The sequence below is a fragment of the Epinephelus moara genome, chromosome 1, assembly GCF_006386435.1.
Source record: "Epinephelus moara isolate mb chromosome 1, YSFRI_EMoa_1.0, whole genome shotgun sequence".
NCBI classification, from domain to species: domain Eukaryota; kingdom Metazoa; phylum Chordata; class Actinopteri; order Perciformes; family Serranidae; genus Epinephelus; species Epinephelus moara.
Genome location: NC_065506.1, coordinates 42418800 through 42445134, shown reverse-complemented (window position 1 = coordinate 42445134; position 26335 = coordinate 42418800). Strand labels below are relative to the sequence as shown.

Genomic DNA, 26335 nt, shown 5'->3' with positions numbered 1-26335 from the left:
GACAAGGCAATGCATCTTCAGCACTGGCTGTCTCCCCGCTGTACTATCTAAATCCTCCCTGGCCCACAATCTGTCCGGGAATACAACAGATTCGCTGACTAGGAGAAACAACTGATAATGAAAAAGGATAAGAATGAATATTGGAATTTCTCTTTGTGTTACATTTTACAGTCTGAGTTACTGCACAAACACACTCTTAAAAGTCCACATGATGAATGATGTCACTGCCACCAGCCTGTAGTCACTGGGTACGCTGGGTCATCTTTTCTTCGGCTTGCAGCTGAATGCCAGAGGGTTTTGGGAGAGCGTCATGGTATCTGGATGTAATTTGAAGCCAACTGTGACATAAGGGCTCAAAGAGAGCAGAGTTGTAAGAAGTGCAGCCAAAAACATTTTCATGGGAGATTTTTAATTATGTTTAATTGGGTGAAAATAAGAGAATGTGACAGAATCTTTAACAGACATTTCACAAGATACAAACTACTCCAGATCTGGACTCCATTTAAAGCAGGAGTGGGCACAAATCTGGAAAGAGTGGGGGGGGGGGGAACAATAGAATTTGAAAATACATCCTCCTTCTGCAGGTCTTCCCCTTCTGTCCTAAGCCCCTCCCACCTGACAAACACAGACATATGCACATGCTTCAATCAGTAACCCATCGTTTTCCATACATTGATTTATTTATCGTATTTCATCATAGAGTTGCAGAGAGTCTCATTCACTCAGCCTCTCCTTGTTGCACTCTCTCTCTGTGTGTAACACACCAAACATCCACGGTCCTGACACCGTGCCCCCCACCACTGTGGATGACTTCCCTGGGAGGAGCGCAGGCAGCAGCTTGGAGACAGACCCTTAGTGTGCTTTCAGACCTAGAGTTGTCTTGCTTTGATCCAAATCAGAGACTATAATTTTTTCACAAAGTTGCATAATTGCCTAGAGTTGGTTCGTGTTCTCACGGCAGCATTTACAAGCAAACCAGATCAAATGCCTTGTGTGAGAAAGCTGCTCTGGGCTTTCCTGGGCTGTTTCTTTGGGTTTTCAGACATCTTTCAGTAGCTCCTCTGCTAGCCTCGTCGTCTCCAACATTTCCAACTGCGCATGCGCTCTTTGAACTCTACGTCAAATGCGTCATTTCCTGTGCGACAGCGCGGGAATGTCGCTCCTGAGAGGCAATAGCGCTTCTAAGCAAACCAGAGACTGTTGGAGTGGTGGAGATGCATTCAGTGATCATCCTAATAACTCGTTTGGCAGTGGCTGTAATGTAACGGACATTGGTTTATATATAAAAACTCCACAGGGCAGCTTTAACCTAAAGAAATAAACTTTAAAACGAGGTGTAGGTATGTTGTAGGTTTATTTTGAAAAGACTATATGAATGCAACAACTAGAAACTGTTCATTTCCTGTGAAAATGGAAATGTATCTTAAAAAGACACAACGCTTGCAAACGTACATTAACACGCTGTCCCAGAACACGACAAACAGATGCAAGAGGGTACCTAGTGTGTCACATTTTGCCGTTTAGGACCACTAACAAAGTGGCTGTATTTGACAATTGGGATGAAAGTCTGATTTTGAGACCTACTCTGACTGTCTCACTTTCTATACTACATCAGTTGCTCTCAACGTCAAGCATTGCCATGGATGGGTTTATATTGGGTTAGCTGAAAGCATCTCTTTCAGATGCAGAAGGCTGCCTTTGGCGTTTATATGACATGCAGAGCGATGTGACAAAGCATCTGTATTTGATACTCAGGGAAATTTTTGAGACTTTAGTTTGTGATAAAATTCACAGCAGCATCACAAACAGCCCGTTCTCATTCCCAAACAGCTGCGTTTGAGTGTCAGCAGAAAGACGCATTTATTGTCAGACGATTGTATCAGATTGCATCACACTGAACAAATGTCCATCATATCATTTCTGTTGCTTTCCTGCCATTATTCACGCCAGACAGCTCGAACCAGTCCTCTCATTTCAGACCGTGTCATTCCCTGCCTGACCAGCAGTAGTCCTCAGTCTGTTTCATCACCTGCCAGCACACCTGTTCCTCTACCCCTGTAATCAAGTACTTAGTGTATATATACCTGCCCACAAACACTAGCCCTTCGCCAGATTCTTCTCAGAAGCTTCATGTTATTGTGTTTCAACCATCTGCTCCTGTTCTGCTTGTTTGGACGTTTTGATCTCTGCCTGTTTTGTCTGCCTGTCTGCTCCAATTTGGACTTGTTTGCCTTTGCTGACAGCTGACTTCTGTTCTGAACACAGACAGAGCAAATCCCACTTTCATTTCACCTCCTCTGCCTTCATGCTCTGCTTTCTGACACACAACACCTTACCAGAGCTGTGGCAATGAGTGGATGCTTTTAATGATCAAGCTCTCTTAAATACATTAACAAGGTTTCCAATAACATTACACAGTTCGGTGCACAAGTCAGTCTCAGTTGGTCCCCAAAATGTAAAATAAACCCCTTTCTGCAATCACTGAGCCAGGTTGAGCCAATAGAGCCAGGTTGTTGAATCACTTTGAGTCAAGCTCAGTTTGGGAGGTAGGGGTTTGCCAAACTGGGACTTAATCCCAGCCTGGTCAATTTAGCTCAGAGTTAGAGGCACTTTATCACAAACTAGGTTGTTAAATGTTGGTATGTATTGTTAAATTCAAATTTCATGCAACATTCACACTGAGAGGATCAAAATCACCTCAGCAGCAGAGAACTGGTGAGAGAAATAAAATATCTGGACTGTGCTTTGCCGTTTGGCTTGAATGCAAAAAGAGGGAGGTCACCAGCAGCTCCACACTTGGCTTTTTATTTACGACACTGTCCTGCGTGAGTAGGTGGGGTTCTCCTCTTCAAAATGATTTAATGTCAATGTAAACATGCCACAAAAGACTTCAAATCAAAACCAAGAGACACACCCTGAACCCATAACATGACTTCATTTTCCTTTTTTTTAATTGTCTTGACGCTGCATTAAAATTCCTTCTGCAGAATAATGTCACAGGGCACACATTGTTATGCTTCTCCAGGCTGCCACTCTGCTCTCTGACAGTATGCTCCCTTTGTTTAGTGGAGTTGGCGCTGCGGGTTGCTAATAAAAGTGGAGTTGCACACATGCTGATGCATCTTATTACTGTTGGGCGGAGGATAAAATCTGTAATTGTAAAATGTTCAGAAACTTTGGAGCAACAGTGACACCGAGACGAGGACTCAGCGACAGACAACGTCCAATTATTTTCTTTCAATTATTGTTATTATCAAGGTTCGATGCAGAGGCGATGAGCGATGAGGCATCTCTCCCCCATCATAAATCAGACTGATGCACATCACAGACCCTGGTTTATGTAAGACTTATGTAACATAGTCACTCGCTTTCTGTTTTTGTGTTATAAACAGGGGCGTCGTTTGGTTTTAAAGGTGGTGGTGGAGACACAGTTAGTGCAGGCACAAATCCTCAAAGGGGCTTTAGTTTGTCAGATACCCCGACCTGAGGTAGAACAAAACACAACTATGACTTCCATAATTTTGATTTATGAATTCAGTAGTCGTTAACAAAATATTTTGTACTGCAAACGAGAGCAAAAAATGAAGTGAAAATAGTGCCCTGATTCGAGGGCTTGGAGCCAAAGGGCCGTGAATGCATTCAGATTTTCAGATTAGATTTTGCAAGAGAGCCAAAACAAATTTCAATCAGGTGCTGCTGTTGCCATGTACTGATTACTGTATTTGATCTTTCTGTGTTATTAGATTGAGCATCACTGTTAAAACAATATTGCTACAGCTTTAGTTGAAAAATATTTATTGGATATTTAAAGAATGTCAAAAGAGTGAGATAGACTTCCCAACAGACTTGTGAAAAAATGTGTGTACGTCAGTAAACCACATTCATCAGTTCTCTGCCTCGTCTTTTCTGTTTTCAATTGGTAAACAGATGATAATGAAAAAGTGGAACGCTGTAGACGGCCCATCATTTCAAGAATGGATCTCAGAAATGCAGTATTGGCCCGAGCACATTTGGTGCCCTTCGCAAGTCTTCCCCTGCTCCCCTGTTTTGTTTGTTTTCCTTTTGAGGTGGTTTGGTGTTGTTGGGAAATTCAATAAACTTCAAGTCACAAAAAATGCAAGGTAAATGATGAAGTCTTTTTGCCTCAGAGAATCTCCGATTGATCAAAATGGTCAAATATTTTCAAACTGTCTGACCTGGGGAAGATGTGATTGCATTTTTGCTGACAAGTGGGACAGTTCTTCTCCTTTAAACTTTTTACAGGCACACTGACATCAAATGTGTCGACATAACTTAAGTCCAACTTCTTTTTTCCCAGTGCTCAGTATCTCTCTTTCCTTTCCAATTTACCTTCTGGCTCTAAGTCAAGATCCAGATAATCTATTTTATCTAGGTAATCTTCCACCAACGTCATTAAAACCACCTCTGCTGTGTAGAGCATACGCCCTTTTGGCACTGAACAAATCATCGTGGCATGTTCTACCCACAATACTTTGTTAAGTGCAAAAAGGGCGTGAGCTCACCTGAATCCCAAAACCGCACTTCTACTGTTACGCCTTTTAGTTTTCTTTTAATAACAACCTATGGTTCATCATTTCAGCTGTGTCCTTTTGGCACTGAAAAGATGTCACAGAGTTACTTATATTCGCCTCACATAGCACTTACGCCCCTTTGGCTCTAAGCCCTCTACCTGCCCTGCACCAAAGCAATATAAAAATCGGATGGATTTATTATAAAACTAGAGCCTTGAGGCTTTTAAATACAAAACTGTCATACAGGCATTTCACATTGATGCCTTTTTAAAGTAAGTTACTTTGACTTAAGGGTAATACATCATGGTATGCTGGCACAGTTCAGCCCATAACATTAGGAAACTTTGCAAACAAACAATAAAGGTGGTGCAACAAAGCCACCCCCACACCAACCCCAATCCAGGGTTCAAAACAGGAGCCCTCTTGCTGTGAGGCGACAATGCTAACCACTGTACCACTGTGCTGCCAGGCTGGGGGAGCCCGTCTATGCAGAGTTTGCATGTTCTCCCTGTGTCAGTGTGGGTCGCTCCGGTTAGGTGACTCTAAATTGTCCGTAGGTGTGAATGTGAGTGTGAATGATTGTTTGTCTGGCAACCTGTCCAGGGTGTACCCCGCCTCTCGCCCCATGTCAGCTAGGATAGGATAACTGCTACAACTTGTGTAACCCCTTTCCAGCTGCACAAAAAAACACTAACACCCACTAACATCTGGCTTTTTTAGTTAATGGGAAAGGTTACAATCAACAGTCACTTCAGGGTCAAATGACTCTGCAGTAGTCACAGGTATTTATCAGCTCCAGCTCTGATTGGCAGTTATGAAAATACAACACATGGGTGAACGCACTAATTTTAGCCCCTTTGATGGTGCAAGACAATTATGAGATGCCACAGGATACCGTCTGTCTCCACCCAAGCAGAGCTCAAACACTGTCCCAAATTTGGTCAGCACCAAGTTTGAAAGAGAGACTGTTAGACCTCCAAAACACTAGTCAGCGGTGGGGTTTCTGTGAAGTGCTGTAAAGTGTAGTTGATTCAAAACACACATTAAACATTTTCCCCACAATTATAACATGCTAATGTTTTTAGCACAAGCCTATGGCATTTTACATTGTATAAATTAGCCTAGTGGCTAGCGGACTTTTCCTCTGCTCATATGAAGCCAGGGACAACAGCAACATTAAACAAAGATAACATTACAAAATTCGGCTCCATTACAACTCAGAAGGTTCACCAACATATAGTAAACATGTTTTCCAAACAAATATAACATACTAACATTATTGGCACAAGCCTAAGGCATTTTACATTGTATAAATTAGCCTAGCGACGAGTGGAGATTTCCTCTACTCATACGAAGCCAGGATGAATCACACACAAGACTTAAAATGCTATTTTGTTGAGGCCTTATTGTCTACACAATTTCTTCTTTTCTTCAAATCTTATCTGTGAAATTAGAGTAAATAAAAGCTTCGGCTCCACTGAGGAAAATGGTTTCAGCTTACAAAAATAGACAGGAAGTCTGCGTCACAGTGACGTGTAGTTACATTTCAGAGGAGGTGCACATCAGGCAACGGTGTAGGGTATGGCGTTGATTCAACACAGAAATATAAATCCTGCATAAAAGATATAAAAAAGAAGCAACCACCATAATCCTTTCACTGGCCACCATGCTGATTTCTATGGTTTACTAACCTGTTCTCCAGCCTGTCTGTGATGTGGAATGTAATATACCAGAAAAGAAAAAAAAAAACACACCATAAGGCGTACCCACTGCTGCAGAGCTGTGTGCATGGCTCGTCTTCTGGCAATGTGAGAAGAGTCTGTCGTCTATTTTTAGCGGGTTTTTTGCACATACACAGTTTTGGGGGGGAAATGGTATACGATACAAACACTATTCCAACCTCCATAGTTTCAGAATTACACACCCAAGTGCACACAGTTTCACCAGTTTTTTCTTTTTAATATAACGCTAGTCGAATGCTGCCCTCTGCAAAAGTGCAAGGAACATGTCCCCTGTGTCTCGCCTAGAAATTATGCCCCTAAATATAATAGGATAATTTATAAATAAACCAGAGATATGAACCTATATTTAAAAATAAATTTACCACTTAAAACTCGTTCTGCTCTGCTGAAGCTTTAATTTATGCAGGTCACAACCCTGAGTGATCACTCATGCAGTGGAAAAATATGAGCGGGACTTCTCAGAGGTAGGTGATGGTGTAACGTCTGCTGTTTCCACTGGAAAGATTATGCTCACATTGAGTGGAATTGTGGGTTTAGCAAATTAGATCGCTCTTAACATGTTAGTTCTTGCGATATAAGATCATATTTATTCCTCCCTTGGGGCATTGCTTTTATGAATATAGCAGCTTAGGAGTACTGGAAAAAGCACTATCATGTCATATGAATGGCATTTCTTGGATCAGCATTTTTAATGTGTCTTCTGCACTACTGGCACACTGTTTCAGCACGAGGAAATATTTCACAACTTTTTGATTCCAGAGTAAGTGCAGTTAAAAACAGCGTAGTCGAGACAAATTACAGGTCCAGGCTGTAACAAAGCTCTTTGACTGTCATTACACAACAGGTGACCGTCACGTGTATTTCTATTTTCTTTCAACTAAACTGTAATTTGACGCCAGCAGGCGACTTCAGAACAGGTGGTCACCACTATGTTAAAGGAAGCTCAGTGAACATGCATCCTGACTCAGCTTGTAGTCTGTGAGCTGCCAACAACACAAGCCAGACACATGCTTTGTTACATTATTTCTGCTGTAAGATAACAACTTTTACACTTTGTTATATTGTTAAATAAAATGAATAAGGCCACCTTAACATTTTGGTAACAACTTGTGTTGAGGTTCACATATTCACCATTTAGTAGTTACTTATTAGCATGCATATTAGTAGAATACTGACTCTTTATTAGTCATTATGACAGAAATATTAATGCTGTATTATTATGTATATGAACATATGCTACAACTACTGGTCAATTATCAATCAATCAAATCAATCAATCAAACTTTATTTATATAACAATTTCCATACAAACAGAAAGCAAATCTGATAAATAGGTAGGACCAAGGCCATTAAGAGCTTTATAAACCAATAAAAGGATCTTAAAATCAATTCTGAAGCACACAGGAAGCCAGTGCAGAGACTTTAAACCTGTAATAACTGTAACCAAGCAATGTTTTTCTGAGGAAGACCAGAAAGTAGAGCATTACAGTAATCAGCTCTGTCGGTAATAAAAGCATGCATCAGTGAAACGGTCACACTCTGGCAATGTTCTTAAGATGATAAAATCCAGTTTTGGTTATACTTCTAATATGTCTTTCAAAACTAAGATTCAAATCAAAGATAACACCAATGTTTTTCACCTGCTGACAGCGTTTTAGTGCCAGCTCTTTCAGTTTTGCATTGAGTTTCTCTCTCTGACCTTCAGGACCAATAAGACCTCAGTTTTGTCCTGGTTGAGCTGAAGAAAGTTTTCTGCCCTCGAGGACTTGATGTCTAAAATACAGTTTAAAAGGGCACCGATTGGCCCTGAGTCATCAGGAGACACAGTGATGTACAGCTGTGTATCATCAGCATAACTATGGAAACTGATGTGCCTCCTGATGACGTTTTCAAGTAGCAGCATGTAAAGATTGAAAAGTGTTGGGCCTAAAATTGAACCTTGGGGGACCCCACAATCCATTTTATAGCTTTTTGATGAACATTCATCTATTGTTTCATTCAGAGTTTTCCCTCACTAATGTCCCAAGTACTGCTTATTGAAAGTAAGTAAGGATGTTGTTGTACATGAATTATGTTCTAAATACGCTTTACTCAGTATGGGTCTATATTCTAGGGTGAATATATGTACCTTAATATAGTCTGTGACCAAAACTGTATTCTTGTTTAAGTTTCACCTGTTGGTAGGAATAAATTCATTCATTCATCGACAGGGCTGACACATAGAGACAGACAATCATTCACCCTCACATTCACACCTACGGACAATTCCGAATCACAGATTAACCTACATGTCTCTGGACTGTGACAGGACGCTGGAGTACCCGGAGAAAACCCACGCTGACACAGGGAGAACATGCAAAGTCCACACAGAAGCCCCACCACAAGGTTCGACCCCTCTATCCCGGGTTCAAACCAGGAACCCTCTTGCGAAAAGGGGACAATGCTAACCACTGTACTTAGGGAGGGCTGGTATAAAGTAAAGAGTAAATATTATAAAGGGGGAGAGAAAATGGTAATGACACAAACCCATCAAACCCAGGATGCTGCAAAGGTTTCAGCCTATCTGGGGCGCACACTGTACCTGTTGAGCTAGAGGTCGCCCCAAATAGTTGATATTTCTAACAGTAAATAATTGATGCAGCCTCCTTTAGTTCTTGGCTGTATTATAGGCAGTGGAGGAAGACGTATTCAGATTCTTTGCTTAGATAAAAATCACAATAACAAGGGCTTAGGGAGGATGAGAGCTGTTGGAGAGGCAACAAAGACACGGGCACATTGGTCCACATGCTTTATAAATGTAAAATGGTGCCTGACTTCTGGTCAGCTATTGTCAAATATATTAAGAATATACTGGAAACAGACCTCATTGAAGGTCCAGCATTATGTGTACCGGGCATTTTACCAACGCAGGCTAACCTGTCCTCAAAAGTATGCTCTTATCACAGGGAACAGGACGGGACTGAGACACTGGAAGACAAAAGAGAGGATCAGCTTCAAAGAATGGAGTGAGGAGCTGGTGAGACAGCTTCTTTTGAGCAGCTTATCCACAAAGTTAATAACAGTTTAAAGGTTTTCAGAAATATGTGAATATAAAGTACAATAACATACTGCGACAACACTCAGAAACAAGACTGTTATGAACAAAATGTACTTAAAGTAAAGTATAACAGTCTCATTTTAGGCATTTAGTAGCCTCAGTATGAGTCTGACTTTAACTTCCCTACAATGAAAAAAATGAGCTCTGCTAATTTCCCACATCAATCAGGATATCTTGGAGGTGGGTGGCTGTGAATTCAGGGGTGCATGCTGGGTGGTTTCTGTCAGTCAAATGCCTCATTTCCATGGTGTGGTTCAGCTTGACTCGGCTTGACTCACTTTTGGTATTTCTAGGCAGGATTCTCAGTTGATCGCCATGGAAATGCAACGTGAAAGGGCCGTGACCTCATCGTTCATGTGACACTCGCTGGATCCTTTCATTAGCAACGATGTCTACACTTCTTCAGTTGTACGGCAAGACGTTCAGCATAGTGTTGTTGGCTTTTGGGGACTAATTGTTGTTTTTTCTATAGTTTAAAACTGGGAATAAATATGTGTCTTACTTGAGAATAAAATGCCATATTACATAATGTATGATATGTATTTCAAATACACGAATACAAGCTCTTGTTGTTACACATCACATCTCATTTTTTGTCTGTCCTGCTAAATATAAATCCCAATTGAACCATGGTCCCTTTTACTCGCCAGGTGTGAGTACACATTTTGATAAATAAGCACCTGTCTCAATTAGACGCTTGGTCTGGTTGCCAGACAGTTTATTTTTTTATGAAAGCAGGTTGTTGGCAACCTCAAATTATGTGTCTGTTCCTCGATAACCCTGTATGTCATTCATATTCCTTTACTCCGTAGGGGTCCTCAGATAAAAAAGAATCAAAAGACTTTTTCATAGAAATTAATCCAAGCTGTGAGGATTGTTTTAACAGGATAAAGTGGTGTTGTGTCAGTATGCCGGTTGCCTAAATCCTCAATAACTCTCTGACGCTGTCTGTTGGAGTTAAATAAATGATTCGTTATTGATATACAACTAATATTCATATTGGTATAAATAAACAAGTTGATTGTATTTCCGATCTTTGCTGAGCAACAGTTTTAATTTAGGAATTAGAGGCCAGTCCTAAATAAATAAGCCTGTTGATTTCAGTGATTTAAGTAAATAATGGCCTGGGCTTTTAATTAAATTTTTACGGTAATTCAAATTCTGCCTATATCTGAATGAAAAGTACAACAACTACCTCAAAAATGTTGTATAAGGATGTAAAAAAAAATTACTAAAGCACTATTAGGGACAGGAAAAGAAAAACCCTGCACATTGTAATGTAATCCAATACAGGATTAGTCCTGTAATAAATACTCTTTCTTTGTTGTTACTTGTCATTTAGTTTATTTGATGTATAGGAGGGCAGTGGGCAATGACAATCATTTACAAGAAATGAAAACATGGTTGCATCAGATTTAGCACTATATTCAATCTGTAGTCCTACACATAACAAGTAGATGCGATAAATAGAAATAAAATTCAAGGTGCAATGCAGACTACATGTGCCTAACATATTAGAAGCAGTATATGTACACACTGCATTTAAAAGATAAAAAAAAAATCCAACGCATCACAGAGGCATCAGTCTTTTTGAGTATGTTGCATTATATTGAGGATTGTTTCTAATAATTTGTCTTTTTCTGTGTTTTGTGTACAACAGAATAATGAAAAAAGGCAGTACATTAAAAGCTGTCTCTAATGTTTTGCCCAAGCTATTTTTGGGGAGCAAAATCATGCATACACACTCACAATAAAAGCAGCAATCCGATCCAATGCAACAAAGCAACAGAAGTCTCATAAATTACAACATACAGTTAAATCCAAATTTCTGCCACATGTCGTCAGGTATTCAAAAATTATACGTTTTATAAAAGCAGTGGACTGTAATTACAGGACTGCTGTGTTGGAGTGCGTTTCAAGTTTTATACATGTGGTCACTTGTGTATTTCTCAATAACTTTTCTCAAACCATCAACGCCAGCTCGTCACGGTTGTGTGAGTTACCCTAACACTGGTTTCAGTGAGGCTTTAACAGCCTGGTGCTGCTGCTACAGGCTGAATGCAGCCTTTTAAAGTGACGGAGCGGCTGTAATTTGAGAGTAGCGCTGAGGTATTATTAGCCAAAAAGCCGGAGCGCGGCACTTGAGACATCCAGATGTTGCGTTTGAGGCACCGAGCGAAGTCAGGACTACAACTGTTTCCACGCTGAAACAAACTTTCATACATTGCTTTTAATGATGGATGCTGACAGGCTCGATTAGAGGAAGCAAAGCGAGGCTTGTTTGAACATTTTCACGCCACTTTTTATCTGCTTGGACAAAGAGGAGACTGAGGAGGACGTGAAAGCACCGGAGCCTCATCTTAACTGCGCAGTTTGGACGTTTAAACCTGATTGAAATGTTTGTGTTTCTACGCCGGGTTGGAGTTAAATAGTCCACCAAGGTGACACTGTCGCTGAAATCACGTTAAAAGTTTATTTTTATTATTTTATATACATATATTTGTGTGCTGGGGCAAGTGGACATCATGGCTTTCCTTCACTTGCTCCTGTGTGCCGGGATGTTATCACTGCCGATGTGCGGAGCGTTCTTCCGCGGACCGTTGCAACCGGAGATGTCTAACGGCACCTTTCATCACTACTTCGTGCCGGACGGAGACTACGAGGACAACGACGACCCGGAGAAGTGCCAGATGCTTTTCAAAATGACCGACGACCGAAAGTGCGGTCTCGACGAGGACCTGGACGCCGTCATACGGGATGATTTCACCATCATCAAGAGGCAGATCGAGGACTCGGCCAGGGTGCTGGAGGGGATCGGGAAAAGCATCTCGTACGACCTGGACGGAGAGGACAGCTACGGGAAGTACTTGCGGAGGGAGACGGGGCAGATCAGCGAGGCGTTTACAAACTCGGAGAAGTCTCTGCTGGAGCTGGAGGTGAAATTCAAGCAGAGCCAGGAGAGCGAGCTGAAAGAGGAGCACCGGCTCAGCGACGACTTTCTCAACATGGTCGTGCACACACGGGACGTCCTGAAGGACACGCTGGACATTTCTCTGGGACTGAAGGACAAGCACGAGCTCCTGTCTCTGATCATCCGCAGCCACGGCACGAGACTGAGCAGGCTGAAGAACGAATACATGAAGTTCTGAGAGAAAGTAGTCCCTGCGCGTCTCATTACAGTACTATTTTTATTTTTCTATGGTGGAGTGTGTGGCCATGAGGCAGGGGTGAGACAATGAGCAAACATATCAGGGATAAAAACAAAACTTTAAAGGGTCAGTTCACATAAAACACACACACACACACACACACACACACACACACACACACACATACATTCTCTCCTTTAACTCTAGAGCAGTGATTCCCAACCTGAGTTCACTTTAATGGGTCCAAATACAGGAGGTCAACTGTGTTGGGACTTTTGAAATGTAATGAGTTACAGATTACTAGTTACCCTGTTAAAAATGCAGTATGTAATTTATTTCATCAAAGTAATATAACATATTACCTTTGATTAGTTTTAGAATACTTATCTAACAAATCATCCCCGGGCAATAAAGCTGAAAAATGTCCAGAAACAGACTCATTTTCTGGTTTAACTCTTGAGCAGTGGTTCCCAACCTGAGTTCACTCCAGTGGGTCAAAATAAAGGAGGTTACTTTTGAAATGTAATGAGTTACAGATTACTAGTTACCCTTTAAAATGTGGTATGTAATATACCTATTTTAATCACTTCTTTAAAGTACAGTATATCTTGGATTAGTTTTGATTACTTTTCTACCAAGTGTTTTAAACTGGGCAGTAAAGCTGACAAATGTTCAGATGATATTTCTGTGCAGTGAAATGATGCAAAGCAACAGAATAAATGTTATAACATGCACGCTTTTAGATGGAACGCCTTTATCACCAACATTTTGATCAGTGAGTCTAATTTAATTAATTTTTTCTCAGTATCTGTAACTTATCACAATTACATTTATATTTAAATTGAATTACACAATTCCGTTATATGTAACTAGTTACTCCCCAACACTGGAGGTCAATGGGACAGGAAAGAACGAAACACATTTTCTCGCTTAACTCTAGAGCTTTCCCAACCTGAGTTCACTCCACTGGGTCAAAAAACAGGAGGTTAACTGTGTTGGGATGGTTACCTTTGAAATGTAATGAGTTACAGAGTAACCCTGTTAAAAATGTAATTAGTAAAGTCATTACCTTTTTTAGATTACTTCACAAGTGTTTTAAACTGGGCAATAAAGCTGAAAAATGTCCAGAAGACATTACTGCGCAGCAAAACGATGCAAAGCAATTGTATTTTCATCCCATTTTCTCAGTATCTGTAACTTATTACAATTTCATTTTATGTTTTAACACAATTGGGTAACTCCGTTATATGTCACTAGTTACTGGAGGTTAATGGGACAGAAAAGAACAAACACATTTTCTCATTAAATTAGAGAGCAGTGGTGAGTTCACTCCAATGGGTCAAAATACACAAGGTTAACTGTGTTGAGGAGGTTACTTCTTAAATGTAAGGAGTTACAGATTACTAGTTACCCTGTTGAAAATGTAGTATGTAATGCACCTATTTTAATTACTTCTTCAAAGTTATATAATTTATTACCTTTGATTCGATAACCTTTCTAACAAACGTTTTTAACTGGGCAAGAAAGCTGAGAAATGTCGAGAACCAAGAAGAATATATTCGGATATAATTCCTCTGTAATCAACTTTTTTAATAAGTTACTGTAATTTAATTCAATTTTTCTCAGTATCTGTAACTCAGTAAATTCATATTGTAATTTAATAACGTAACTCTGTTACATGCAGCTAGTTACCCCCAGCACTGGAGGTTAATGGGACAGGAAAGAAGAAAAACTAAATTTTTGTGACTTTTCTACCATCTCTCATTTTCTCTTGGCAAATACTCAACGGATTCTTCTTTGTTGCTGATAATTATTCACATTAAACCATCTGAACAAATCTTAAGTGCTATATCGTAGGTAACTGGACTTGCTTGAGATTCTTGAAGACGTTTTACCTCTCATCCAAGCTCTTCTTCAGTTCTGAAGACCTGGATTACTGAGAATCTTCACCAACAATCAGAACAAATAGTCAGGAAAATCTTTCACAGTCATTCACTGGCCACAACTCATAGTCACAAGTGACCCATGACGAGCAGTACGCACTGCTTCAGTAAAGGGTCAGACATAAAAATGTTTGGGAACTGCTGCTCGAGAGGTATGTAGCCATGCAGATCACTCCAACGGGTCAAAATATTTCTGAGGTCACCAGATGGATAATGGGATAGGAATTTTGCTTTGCTTTTCTTCTTGTAAAATACTCCACAGACCATTTTTGATAATTATTCAGATTAAACTATCTTATTGGTTAGTAAGGATAGCACAAGCCAGTGATTCCCAACCTGGGGTACTTGTATCTTAGGGGGTACTTATGTAGTTACCAGGGGGTACGTGGAAATATTGACAATGTTTAAATAACAGTTTGATTAGAAAATAACTGATGTGTCGAGTTAGTAGTTCCTTGAACACTGTGTAGCAAATGAGTTCGCAAAAAGTAGTTCACAAGGGAGCAGAGAAATCTGAAATGTTAGCTAAAAGTAGGGGATAAATATTCAAAAATTAGCTAAAAGTAGCCTAATGTACATACAGTTCAAACAGTTAGCTAAATGACTGAATGAGTTAGGTAAAAGTAATGAATATGCCGCTGAAATATGAGCTAAAAGTAACAGCTTAATGGTTGAAAAAGCTTTAGTTCAGCTTCTGCCACTGGTAGAACAAATGCAAACTTGACCAAACCAAACTAAACATTGACAGCTTAATTGTATGACAGTAGTGTAATAATATATGAAAAAAATGTAGGAAAAAATATTGTCACAAGTGTTAAATAATACCCAGTTAGTGATAAATTCAAACTAACACGTGGAATCCGATGGTTGATGCTGATGATGGGGTACTTGACTTGCAAGGGTGCGTCTTAAGAAAAGCTTGGGAACAACTGGCATGTGCGACCTGTAATGAGAAAGGGTCGGAAACATAAAAGTTTGGGAACCACCTTTCCCGAGGTTTGTAGCCACACAGATAGTTTGGTTGAATTATGTTTCGTGACATCTGTCTCCCAAGCTGGCAAAAAGATGGAACTACCCCAAGTGTCCCAGACCCCCAGGGGCCCCAAAAGCCCTGTGTGTCAGCTGTGTTTTGGTACAGTAATTTGGCTATTTGCAAATTCTGTTTCCAGTTTTCACAACTTAAGTACAATATCAATGGGCCCCCATTATTACCTGATCTCATGGCCCTGTTTTGTCGACGGGTCATGTGTCAGAATCTGTTATTTTTATCTTACATTGTGCTTATATTGTCCATATTCCTAAATGAAGTTGTGCTCCAGAAAATAAAAATGTAATACTATGAGAGAAACAAACAGTGTTCCATTAACATCCATTACATTCATGGCATAAATCTCAGTTGGGGATGAAAAACCAAACCTATCTCAGTTGCTTGGAACTGCTAGTGTTAAGTAAGACAATGTGTTTTGGGCAAATAAGGAGTGGGCAATATGTATAAAATCCTCTTTAACAGTATACGCAATTTAATATGACATTATTGTGATACATTTTCTGTAAAAAAGCCAATTGAGAAATCGTTAACGGATAAAATAACCAGAGAGGAATGTGTGTTTTTGGCTGACCCAGCAAACTAAGTACCTAAGAAGTCTAAGTGCTTCATCATATTGATGCAAAAGATCATATAAAAATCCAATATTGCCATAAAGTGGTCCCGCTCGGTGATTTGCAATGCACACAGGGATATTAAAGAGCTGTAGAGGTTTAAACAGCATGGCAAAACCTCGAGACAAATATATATCATCTGACTGTAAATTGTCATATTGCCCACTCCTAGAGGCCATTATAATGGTCATTACACGCCATAAAAACACACAATAGTAGCTGAGTCACTTTATTCAAAACTGGCTGAATACAAATTACATATTGTCCAATAAAAAGTCTAAAATATGGCCCTAGTGTTAGTTGAACATTATCTGTCCGTCAGTCAATATGCCTCTTTTCTAGGTGTAAGGTCATTTGTGATAAGTGCATCGAATTTACCTTTGTGCGAGTGTGTGTATAAGTGTGTGTAAGTGTATGCGTGTGTTAAACAACGGCTTCAAACATGAGTCAGCCAATCAAAAAAAGAGAACGGGAACTATCAGTTTTCAAAACTCTAGTACTGTAGTCAGATGAAGGGTTTTCCAAAAACTCATTCAGTCCTCTGTGGCCAGAAAAAACAGTAATAAGTGAGCTTTGGAGTGACTCGTGAGGATTAAGGAAACGTTTGGACACGTTGGACAGCCTATGTGTCCATCATGTCTTTTATTTTGACCCAAAAGCTGGATAAGTGATTTTTGGATAACTCTTCATACGGCAGTAAAGCAGGGGTGGACCTCATGTTGTAGCCTGGTTGAAAGCTCCAAATACGAGCAGCCATTATTGTTGCTCTCCTCTGACACTCCTGATGAATGTTTCCAAGAATATCAAAGAATGTTTACATATGGACATGTATGTTGTATTTTTTGCTTTACGGGCTAGCAGACTTTGCACAATTCTTTACTTTCCTGGTGCTAAAGGTTGTGACACAGTTTAAAATGCAAGGCCTTGACTGTGCTGTTGTGCACAGGCAGTATAATCATGGAAAATGTACAGTGTATTATTATTAGAAGTAAGTAAATACTGTGAGTGCCAATATCTTTATTACAAAACACCCTAATATGTATTCATTGTTTATATAAAGTTTTGGAAATAGAGCTGCATATATCTATTCTTGTTTACCTTTTTATTAAGATATGTGGTGAGATGTAATACATTGACGGAAAAGACTGCAGGCAGCACTCGTGGACTTCAGTGTCAAACACTAATCTGTGTGACGATATTCTTAACGGATTGTGTTGTGTCTTCGTAAATAAAAAGTTTGTGTTTGAAGTAAAGTGCTGTTGTAGTCCGTCTCATTCTCCTGAATGCGATATCTCAAAAATGCTTTGAGGGAATTCCTTCAAATTTGGCTCAAATGTCCACCTGTACTGATTTTGATTTTGTTGGTCACTTGGAATCAAGGATGAACTGATTGATTTCAAAGGTCTAATGTCGAAGTCACTGTGACCTTGTCTGTCTCTTTCTTGTGAATATATCTCAAGAACACCTTGAGGGAATTTCTTCAAATTTAGCACAAACGTCCACTTTGACTCAAGGATGAACTGATTACATTTTGGCAGTCAAAGGTCAAGGTCACTGTAACCCCGTCTGTCTCTTTCTTGTGAATACAATATCTCAAGAACACCGTAAGGGAATTTCTTCAGATTCAGCACAAACATCCACTTTGGCTCAACGATGAACTGAAGATATTTTGGCAGTCAAATGTCAAGATTACTGTGACCTTGCACCCGTCTCATTCTCATCATTGTGATTTCTCAAGGCCTTGAGAGAGTTTTCTCTAATTTGGCACAAATGTCCACTTGGAATTAAGGATGAACTGATTAGATTTAAAGGTCAAACATCAAGGTCACTGGGACCTTCTCTCTCACTTTCTTGTGAAGGCGATGTCTCAAGAACACCTCGAGGGAATTTTTTCAAATTTGCCACAAATGGCCACTTGGAATCAAGGATAAACTTAGCTGGATTTTAAAGGTCAAGGTCAATGTGACCTTGCATCCATCTCATTCTCGTGAATACAATATGTCAAGGACACCTTGAGGGAATTTCTTCAAATTTGATGCAAGCATCCACAATGAACTGAATGTATTTTGGTGATCAAACCCAAAGTTACTGTGACCTTGCGTCAGTCTCATTATCATGAATATGACTTCTCAAAAAGGCCTTGCGGGAACTTCCTCAAATGTGGCACAAACGGACTCAAGGATGAACTGACCAGATTTTGGTGGTCAAAAGTCAAGGTCAGTGTGACCTCACAAAACATGTTTTGGCCACATGCTTGGAATTCATAGATTAATTATGAAAACATTTCACACAAATGTCTATTAGAAAACAATAATGAAGTGATGACATTTTATATTTTATATCCAAAAGGTCAAAGGTCAACTCCACTGTGACATCATAATGTTCTGCAAAAAAAATCTTCCTGGCAATTACTCAACATCATAACTCAGAAAGAAACGGGGAGACATTGGTCAGATACTGAACTGATGACGCTAAACTTGGGTTCCCACTTTGAAACTCTACTGATGGGTGAAGATGTGTGTGAAGCATACATGTTTTCACAGACATGGATGTAAACTGTAAGTGCAACTTGACTGGTGCACAGAGGCTGTGAAGAGTTCATTTGAGTTTATGGCAGAAATGATCGTTTTTACGAGATATTCCTTTGTAAATATGTTATGACTTGGACTTGAGTTAAAACATTAATCCTTTACACTAATATTGGTCTCTTCCAGTTAATATAAAAGTGAGAGTAAACCATTCTTTATGTTGCTGGAGATCCCTACAGAGGTTTCCTTTATTTTTTGTATACATAGCGTACCCTACAATGTGGCAGTAGCACTATAACCACTGGGACTGCATACTGTATTGCCACGTGCTTCATAATTACAAAGTTCCCCTCCATGTTTGCTTTACAAGGCTTTGAGGTCTGCTTTGAATTATACACACAGCCCTCCTATGGGTGCTTTGAAGGCAGAAGATGGTTGTTGGTATTTATGAGGGACAGAGATGCAAGGAAGTTGTGTTGATGGTATTTTAAGTGTCCCTACAAACAACTTGTTTTTTTCCGGTTTTCGTTACCAGTCTGCTGAAAACAACTTTTTTTATGTGATACTTGAGCATTTTTTTAAAGGTCGTGAATAAGGTTGGGTAAAGAGTCTGTGGCTTTGAGTCAAGGGAGTAAAAATGTCACGAGTATCCACAACCAAGTGCCAGCCGGTGTAAATTATGTAACATTACAGAGTACAATGTGGCAGTTTCACTTGTGGTTACACACAGTCAATTGATACTTTGAGCCCGCTGATTACACACATGATGACGCAACAGAAGGGACACATAAAATACAGAAAACCTTTAGCATACATTGTATGTTTCCATGAGAGGGAAAAGCCCCTGGTTTTCTCATTTAGGTGAACGGATTATTGGCATCATGTAGAGGAAAACCCATTTGTGTAACATACATCATGAACAGTAGCTATGATGAGACTTCTGCTTAAACTATCATCCTGAACTATCAAATACATCATTCTACATTATATTTTATGTTATATTTTACTTTGTGGTAACAATTCTCTTCACTTCTTCGTCACACAGGCAGACCTTTGGTTTATTTTTATAAATAATCTCCATAAATCTATCATGCAAGTATGATTTACAAGCGGACACTGAACAGAACATTGTGTACCTTCCTCCTAGGTGCAGTCAGTTTCCTGGATAGATCTGAGTATAAGAGTAAATGTCTTACAAAATTCTGCCTTTTTTGAAAATTTTATATAAAAAAAAGTCAGTGTATTGCCACAAATGTTTAGCACCACATCTATGTCATTTCACCGCCTAATACGTTTTGGTGTGCCACAAAAATAATGTGAAATACAACATTCCTGCAGAACATTTCATATTTTTTATTAGTACAAGGTTTGACTTCATTCATCAGTTATCTTTTAAATAAAAAATATGCAGTTGTCAATGAGACCCAGTATCCCAAAGTCCATTACATGTTACAACTGTCACTGTTACTGTTGTTGTTGTTAATGAACACGTGTGCACTGATGTCAGTCACAAAGGTGGCTGAGTTGTAATGATCACTTACCCTTTGAACTTGAGCCTGCCATGCTATAAATCAGGTGACGATGTGTGATGTTAGCATGTGTAGCTCCGATTGAAGACTGTCCTGCACATCTACTGATCATCTTCCCTGAACCTGCAAGGGACGCAGAAAGTGTTAAACTGAAACAGGTATGACTGAGAACAGAAAAAACTTACTTACATTACTCACATTATTGATTAATGTGTCGATAGTAAAAGAAATATGCTGAATACAATTTCTCAGAGCCAGAGGTGATGTCCTTAAATTCTGTTTTCTCTAATTATCAGTCCAAAACCTAAAGATATTGCATTTACTGTCAGATACAACAGATAAAAGCAGCTAAGAAACAATTGATCATCAGAATGTTATAAGATCTTTATTCTGTTTTTAATTGACTGTTTGTTTCAGCTGCAGTTGAAGATCTTTGCATTTATGTGCATCTGTATGTGCACAGTGCTGTAGTGCTATGTATAGGACTCTGTCCCACCACAACCATCCATATGGTGAATAATTTAGTAGGGGAGACTGGGGGCAACTGTGACATCTCAAATTGCACCAATCAGAAATGTGACAGAACTGTGAAACTTATTATGCATTAAGAAAAAATCTTTTGCCTCTCAGTCAGGTGATCCTGGTTCAATTCCCACTAAGAGGCAATTTCTCATTCTTGCAAAATCTTTAGTGTCTATGAATCATAAGTTGTCTGAACACACTGTCTAAATGTTGCCACATTGGCTGAAAATCAACATATTTTTTCATATGTTATTTTTGGATTTGTAGTAGCCTAGTATTGAAACTCAGAACCTGGTTTGGGTTTAATTTTTACATAGTTTATTCATGGGGCATTTTTAACGTCTCAACTTGCACCAATCATAAAAGAGACATACCGTAACTATGAAACTCTACAGGTTCTCTTTAGTAAGGTATCGTTACCTTACCCGTAGGTAGATTTGGTTGCCTTAAAAGACAAGGCATCCTTCTTGACACACATGGCATGACATCATTTGGAGTTATTGTTTTTTATTGGTATTAACATGAAGGTATTATTTGTCACAATCACCCTGAGCGAGGGGGCAGATGTAACATCTGTCTTCTGTTGTTTCTATTAATATTATGACACTGACATTGCTTGGAAAAACAATTAACGACTGTTAACAGGCTTAACACAAATATAAATTATCTACATAAAAAAAATTCTATCCAAATAGCTATACAGATTTTTGAGAAATTACATCAAAACAGAAAATTGTTGCAATTGCCCCGGTCTCCCCTTTAAGACAATTTAAGGCCTAGAGGATAAATTCTAATGACTTTGGTGAGGACTTCTCAGGTCAAGGTTTTAACTTTGCTTGTTCTGGGTTTTATTGTTAAATCAGTTGTTCCTTGTGCTCAGTGCTAATAAGCAAATTTTAGCATGCAAAAGGGCAGAAGTGCGGACTCATGTCACAAGACTTGGACTTGACTCAAGTCAAAAATTTGATGACTTTAGGCTTAACTTGACAAAATTGAAGTTGACTTGCAATTTGACTTGGACTTCAACACCAATGACACGTGACCTCACTTGGACTGTAGTCTTTTGATTTGAAAATATTTTCATACCAATGGGAAGAGAAAGTTACTGACATTTTTCCAATCTGAGATAAACTGAATATAAGATGCGACAGAAGCGGTACGGTTAATAGTTCTATAGCACTTACGATTACCACAACCTGGATGACCGAGAATCTTCACCGATATATATATGCTATGACGTAACATAGGATTACGTTTTTGCACAACATGTTTTGACTAAAGAGTCCTCATCAGGGAATAAAATCAAAATTACACTGACGTCCCAAAATGTTGAACTTCTGCTTTAAAAATAACAGTTGAAAACATGCTGGAGATAGCTAGGGCATTGACGGTGTTTGCACTCTGCTATCCCAAAGAGCTGCATCAGTTTCATCGGTTCTAGTAAAAATTATACCCTGATGAAGACTCTTGTCGAGATGTGTTAGTTTGTGCGTGAATCAATAAAGGATTTTTAACTACAGTCAGAGTGCCTTGGATGCACTTATGGACTGCCTGCCTGAACAGTACCATGGACTTTTACACTGAGCGAGCCAGCCAGTGGTTGTTTTTTAACTTTATGTGACTGTTTGCCCTATCCATGATGGGCACCTGATTTATTTTTACAATTAAGTACCACATGCCTTAAAGGGATAGTGCACCCAAAAATGAAAATTCAGCCATTATCTACTCACCCATATGCCGAGGGAGGCTCAGGTGAAGTTTTAGAGTCCTCACATCCCTTGCGGAGATCCCAGGGGAGAGGAGGTAGCAGCACAACTCCACCTGATGGAGGCTGGCGGCGCCCCAGATTCAAATGTCCAAAAACACATAATTGAAACCACAAAATATCTCCATACTGCTCGTCCGTAGTGATCCGTAGTGTCCTGAAGCCCCGACATAAAAAGTTGTTTGGAAAAACATCATTTGAACACTTGGACACTTGGATCACTACGGATGAGCAGTATGGAGATATTTTGTGGTTTCAATTATGTGTTTTTGGACATTTTAATCTGGGGCGCTGTCAGCCTCCATCAGGTGGAGTTGTGCTGCTACCTCCTCTCCCCTTGGATCTCCACAAGGGATGTGAGGACTCTAAAACTTCACCTGAGCCTCCCTCGGCATATGGGTGAGTAGATAATGGCTGAATTTTCATTTTTGGGTGCACTATCCCTTTAAGGCAGTGCAGCACTTCCTATTTTCCCTCATAAACTGAGATTAATATTTAATGGTGCAACTAGTTTAACTTAACTCTGATTAGAGCTTATGTTTGATTCAATTAATCCTTGTTGGTGCAACCATAAATTACCAATATTCTGTTAGAGGCCCTACAGATCCCATTAAACCCATCCCCCCAGCAGCCCCCCAGATGAGTCAGTTAACAAAGAAGAACCTGCTCTTCCTGATCGTCAGTTTGTAAAGTCAGATTTGTTTCTTAAAACACACCGAGCTGTTTCAGGACTCTGGTTATCAGATGGGACTGAAAGTAGAGCAGCGTCATGCCCTCTCTGTGATTATGTCATCCCGCCCAGCCTCCCGGTGTCCTGGTCAACCTTTCACCTACTTTCCCTCTCACACACACTGACAGCCGGCGTTTGTGTTGACGGAGGCGACGCTCGTGGGGAAGAGGAACCCGTTGTCACGATATCAGAGGTAAAATCTGTTACTGACAAACACTTTTCACTCTTCTTTTGACGGCACTTTAATACATAAACTTTAAAGCAAAGCGTTAAAGAGCCCAGCTGTGAAAGGTTAGCTTATCTGTTAGCTTTGGAGCAGAGAGCAGGATGTAAATAGGAAGAGCCGGGTGTTTGTGTTTACGTTAACTAGCTAACAGTTAGCTAACAACCAGTAACGTTACAGCTGCTTCAAAGCAAAAGACTTATTTCGGTTCCCAGGCAGACCAGACACCTTGTGACATATTAAAATGAAAGACTACCGCTTAAACGTGTTGTCAGTCTCAGTGATAGTGAACTACACGAGTGGTAGTTTTGCTTCACACTCCTCCAGCTTGTTTCAGTGAATGTACATTTTGTGCTAACTCAAACCCAACCGCAGGAAGTGATGTCACAGCTGCAATACCTGAGTTCATAGTTAAAGTTAAAGGAAACCGAAATAAAGCAGTTTCTAAAGAGACACGTTTGTTGGGAGCTGCCTTGTTTACCATGAGACAAATGCAAACACACATCCACACTTACATAATGAGGAAGAGCATGCATTGGATATAGAAAGCTACTCAAAAGCCTGCAAACAGAAGGTCACACTGACTGAATCAAATTAACAACATAAATCAGCTATTTGTGGAATTACAGAGAGATATAATGATTATTTTTTGTTAATTGGCTACTTGATTAACTGTCAGCTGTCTTGATGATTGATTAAAGGACCAGTGTGTAAGATTAAGGGGGATTTAGTGGCATCTAGTGGTGAGGATTGCAGATTGCAACCAGCGGAAATTTCTCCTGATTAGTGTTCCTTACGCCTAGTTCACATTACACGATTTTCACCCTGATTTTGCGTCGCAGAGACTATCATAATCTTTTGAGTGTTCATACCTGGCAACGTGTTTCTGTCAGCGGGAGTCTCGCCAACTGCGTTACGACATGTGTGTGCACACCACAAGATTTCTCCACCGAGCCCTCGCCGTCAGAGCCCCAGATAATGCGGTGACGTCACTAAACTTGGAGACGACACATCGTAAAGGCATGGATATTCTTTATTATCCTGGGTCCAACACAACGCACTCTCTGTGATCCTGTTCTTGCTTGCCAGCCGGCTTGTCAGTGTTGCCAGATCTTGGGAGAGAAACAAGCAACCAGTGCTATGGAAACAAGCCCAAAAGAAGCGACTATCAGGCGTTTAAATAACTTATTAGACGGATATATATAGAGGAAGGTGACGTTTAGAGAGCAAGCCCAAATAAGCAACTCCACTTTAGAAACAAGCCCAAAGTCACGGCTAGTAAGCGGACCTGGCAACCCTGCGGCTTGTCCTCCTCACATTTCTTTCGTCCTCCTGCGTGCTGACGTGGGACGTATCCCGCCTCTCATTGGCTGATGCTCTTTGTCAGTCGTGTCAGCCTTCTCCAGTTTTCTAGCATGCCAGATATCCAGTCCCAGTCACAGACGAGGGGGCAACTTGCGCGTAGGCTTGTTCACACATGAGGACTTGTCGTGGCAGACTATCTGCCGACTCACCTCCGACCCAAGGTGGCTCTCAAGATCCTCTGCGACGTCAAAATCGCAGTGAAAATCATGTAATGTGAACTAGGCTTTAGGCGTTCATTGTTCAGCCAAATTGACCCTTTGCTAAGCCTTGTCCCTATGTGATAGTCCGTCAAGCTGTCAGATCTAGCATGGAGCCCACACTGTAAAGCCCAGTTCAGACCTAAGATTTGCGACGAGACGAAACCTTCTTAGAACATTTCAGAGAAAGGTTGCAGTGGTGTGAACTGGCCGGTCTGAGCTCGACTCAAGCCGGCCGATGGTGTCACCTGCAACTCAGCTGGTCAAATCGCTGGCAGCTGGTTTTAGAATGTGAAGCACAGCAGACAGTCGGCCTTTAGTGGCCTTTACTGTCAAAATGACAGTAGACGGCGTGTTTGCTTGCTGCAGCAAGTGCCCCATCCCTGCTGAGCCTTCTGTTTGCGTCCTCACGGTGCTGGTGGCGGACGGTGGGTAGCTGCTGCTGCTGCTGGCTGTATGTGCCTTGTTGGAGCTGGCAGATCCTATGCTATGACTGTCCAGTTTGTGTTAAAGGAGCATGATTTAGCAAAGGTCTCTTCCCTCCCAAAACTAAAAGAGCAGGTCATGAAAACTGGTAAAAACACTTGATTAAAGCAGTTTCATGCTACGAATCAATGTTTCTCTGACACGACTAATCCAGCACCTGATCATGTGTCCTCTCTTTTTTCCCGTAATAACTAATTCTAATATTTAGGAGGTTTTTACTGGGAGCCGTATTATCCGCAGAGATCTCCTCGTCTCAAAAAGAAACAGACCCGGTAATTTGGACGCTGTTTGGCTTATCACAGAGGGGCTGCTAACTACGGTGGCAGATGCAAAAACACAAATGGCCCTCTCTGAAGCCAGTGTTTGGGTTGTAAAAGACTAAAGATTTTATTACACTGTATGTCATTTCTGCTAATATATCACTCTAAACCCTACACTGGACATTTAACGTAGTAGTAAATTGAATATCTGGGTTTTGGACTGTTGGACAGACAAAAAAACAATAACATCATGACTTCTTTTAAGACCAAACGATCATTCAGTTAAACAAGATAATTACAGTTATGAAAATAATTGTCAGTTGCAGCCCTAGTTTTAGTTTACATCATTTTGAGGCGACTAATGTGTTTGGCACGGCTCAACAGAACTGTGCACAGGTGCAGGATTATGGGCCACAGCGTCTCTTGAAAATAATGCTGCTGTTTTGCACCGCAGCTTTGCCCAGATCCCACCAACACAAAGTCAGCAGACCAGGCTTAGAAAATACTGGTTGGCACAGTGACCAGTCACAACTCCCAGAGCTCCTTGAAAAAGTTCACATTTTGACCTGATCATCTGGCATTGTTCAAAAACAACTCTAGGACCATGA

The 26335-nt window shown here is 40.3% G+C and overlaps 2 protein-coding genes and 1 long non-coding RNA gene across 3 annotated transcripts in view; 2 read left to right on the top strand and 1 right to left on the bottom strand.

The window, feature by feature from the left end:
• Positions 1-216: 216 nt before the first annotated feature.
• Positions 217-23769, bottom strand: LOC126389051 (uncharacterized). Its single transcript, XR_007569800.1, has 3 exons — positions 23676-23769; positions 20192-20302; positions 217-338 (listed from the first exon to the last, which is right to left on the bottom strand). It is a non-coding gene; the product is annotated as an uncharacterized LOC126389051 (long non-coding RNA).
• On the top strand, positions 11470-17375 carry fibinb (fin bud initiation factor b). The gene has a single exon (XM_050042448.1). It carries the CDS (start codon positions 11897-11899, stop codon positions 12518-12520), a length of 624 nt encoding a protein of 207 aa, XP_049898405.1. The 5' UTR covers positions 11470-11896; the 3' UTR covers positions 12521-17375.
• bbox1 (butyrobetaine (gamma), 2-oxoglutarate dioxygenase (gamma-butyrobetaine hydroxylase) 1) overlaps positions 23259-26335 on the top strand; it is a 38646-nt gene continuing 35569 nt past the window's right edge. Inside the window, exon 1 of the mRNA XM_050042380.1 lies at positions 23259-23389. The gene's annotated coding sequence lies outside the window, so the exon portion shown is untranslated. The remainder of the gene's footprint in view (positions 23390-26335) is intronic.

What these genes read in the sequence shown, in the direction of transcription:
- fibinb (XM_050042448.1), top strand. Translation starts at nt 11,897, where the DNA reads ATGGCTTTCCTTCACTTGCTCCTGTGTGCCGGGATGTTATCACTGCCG.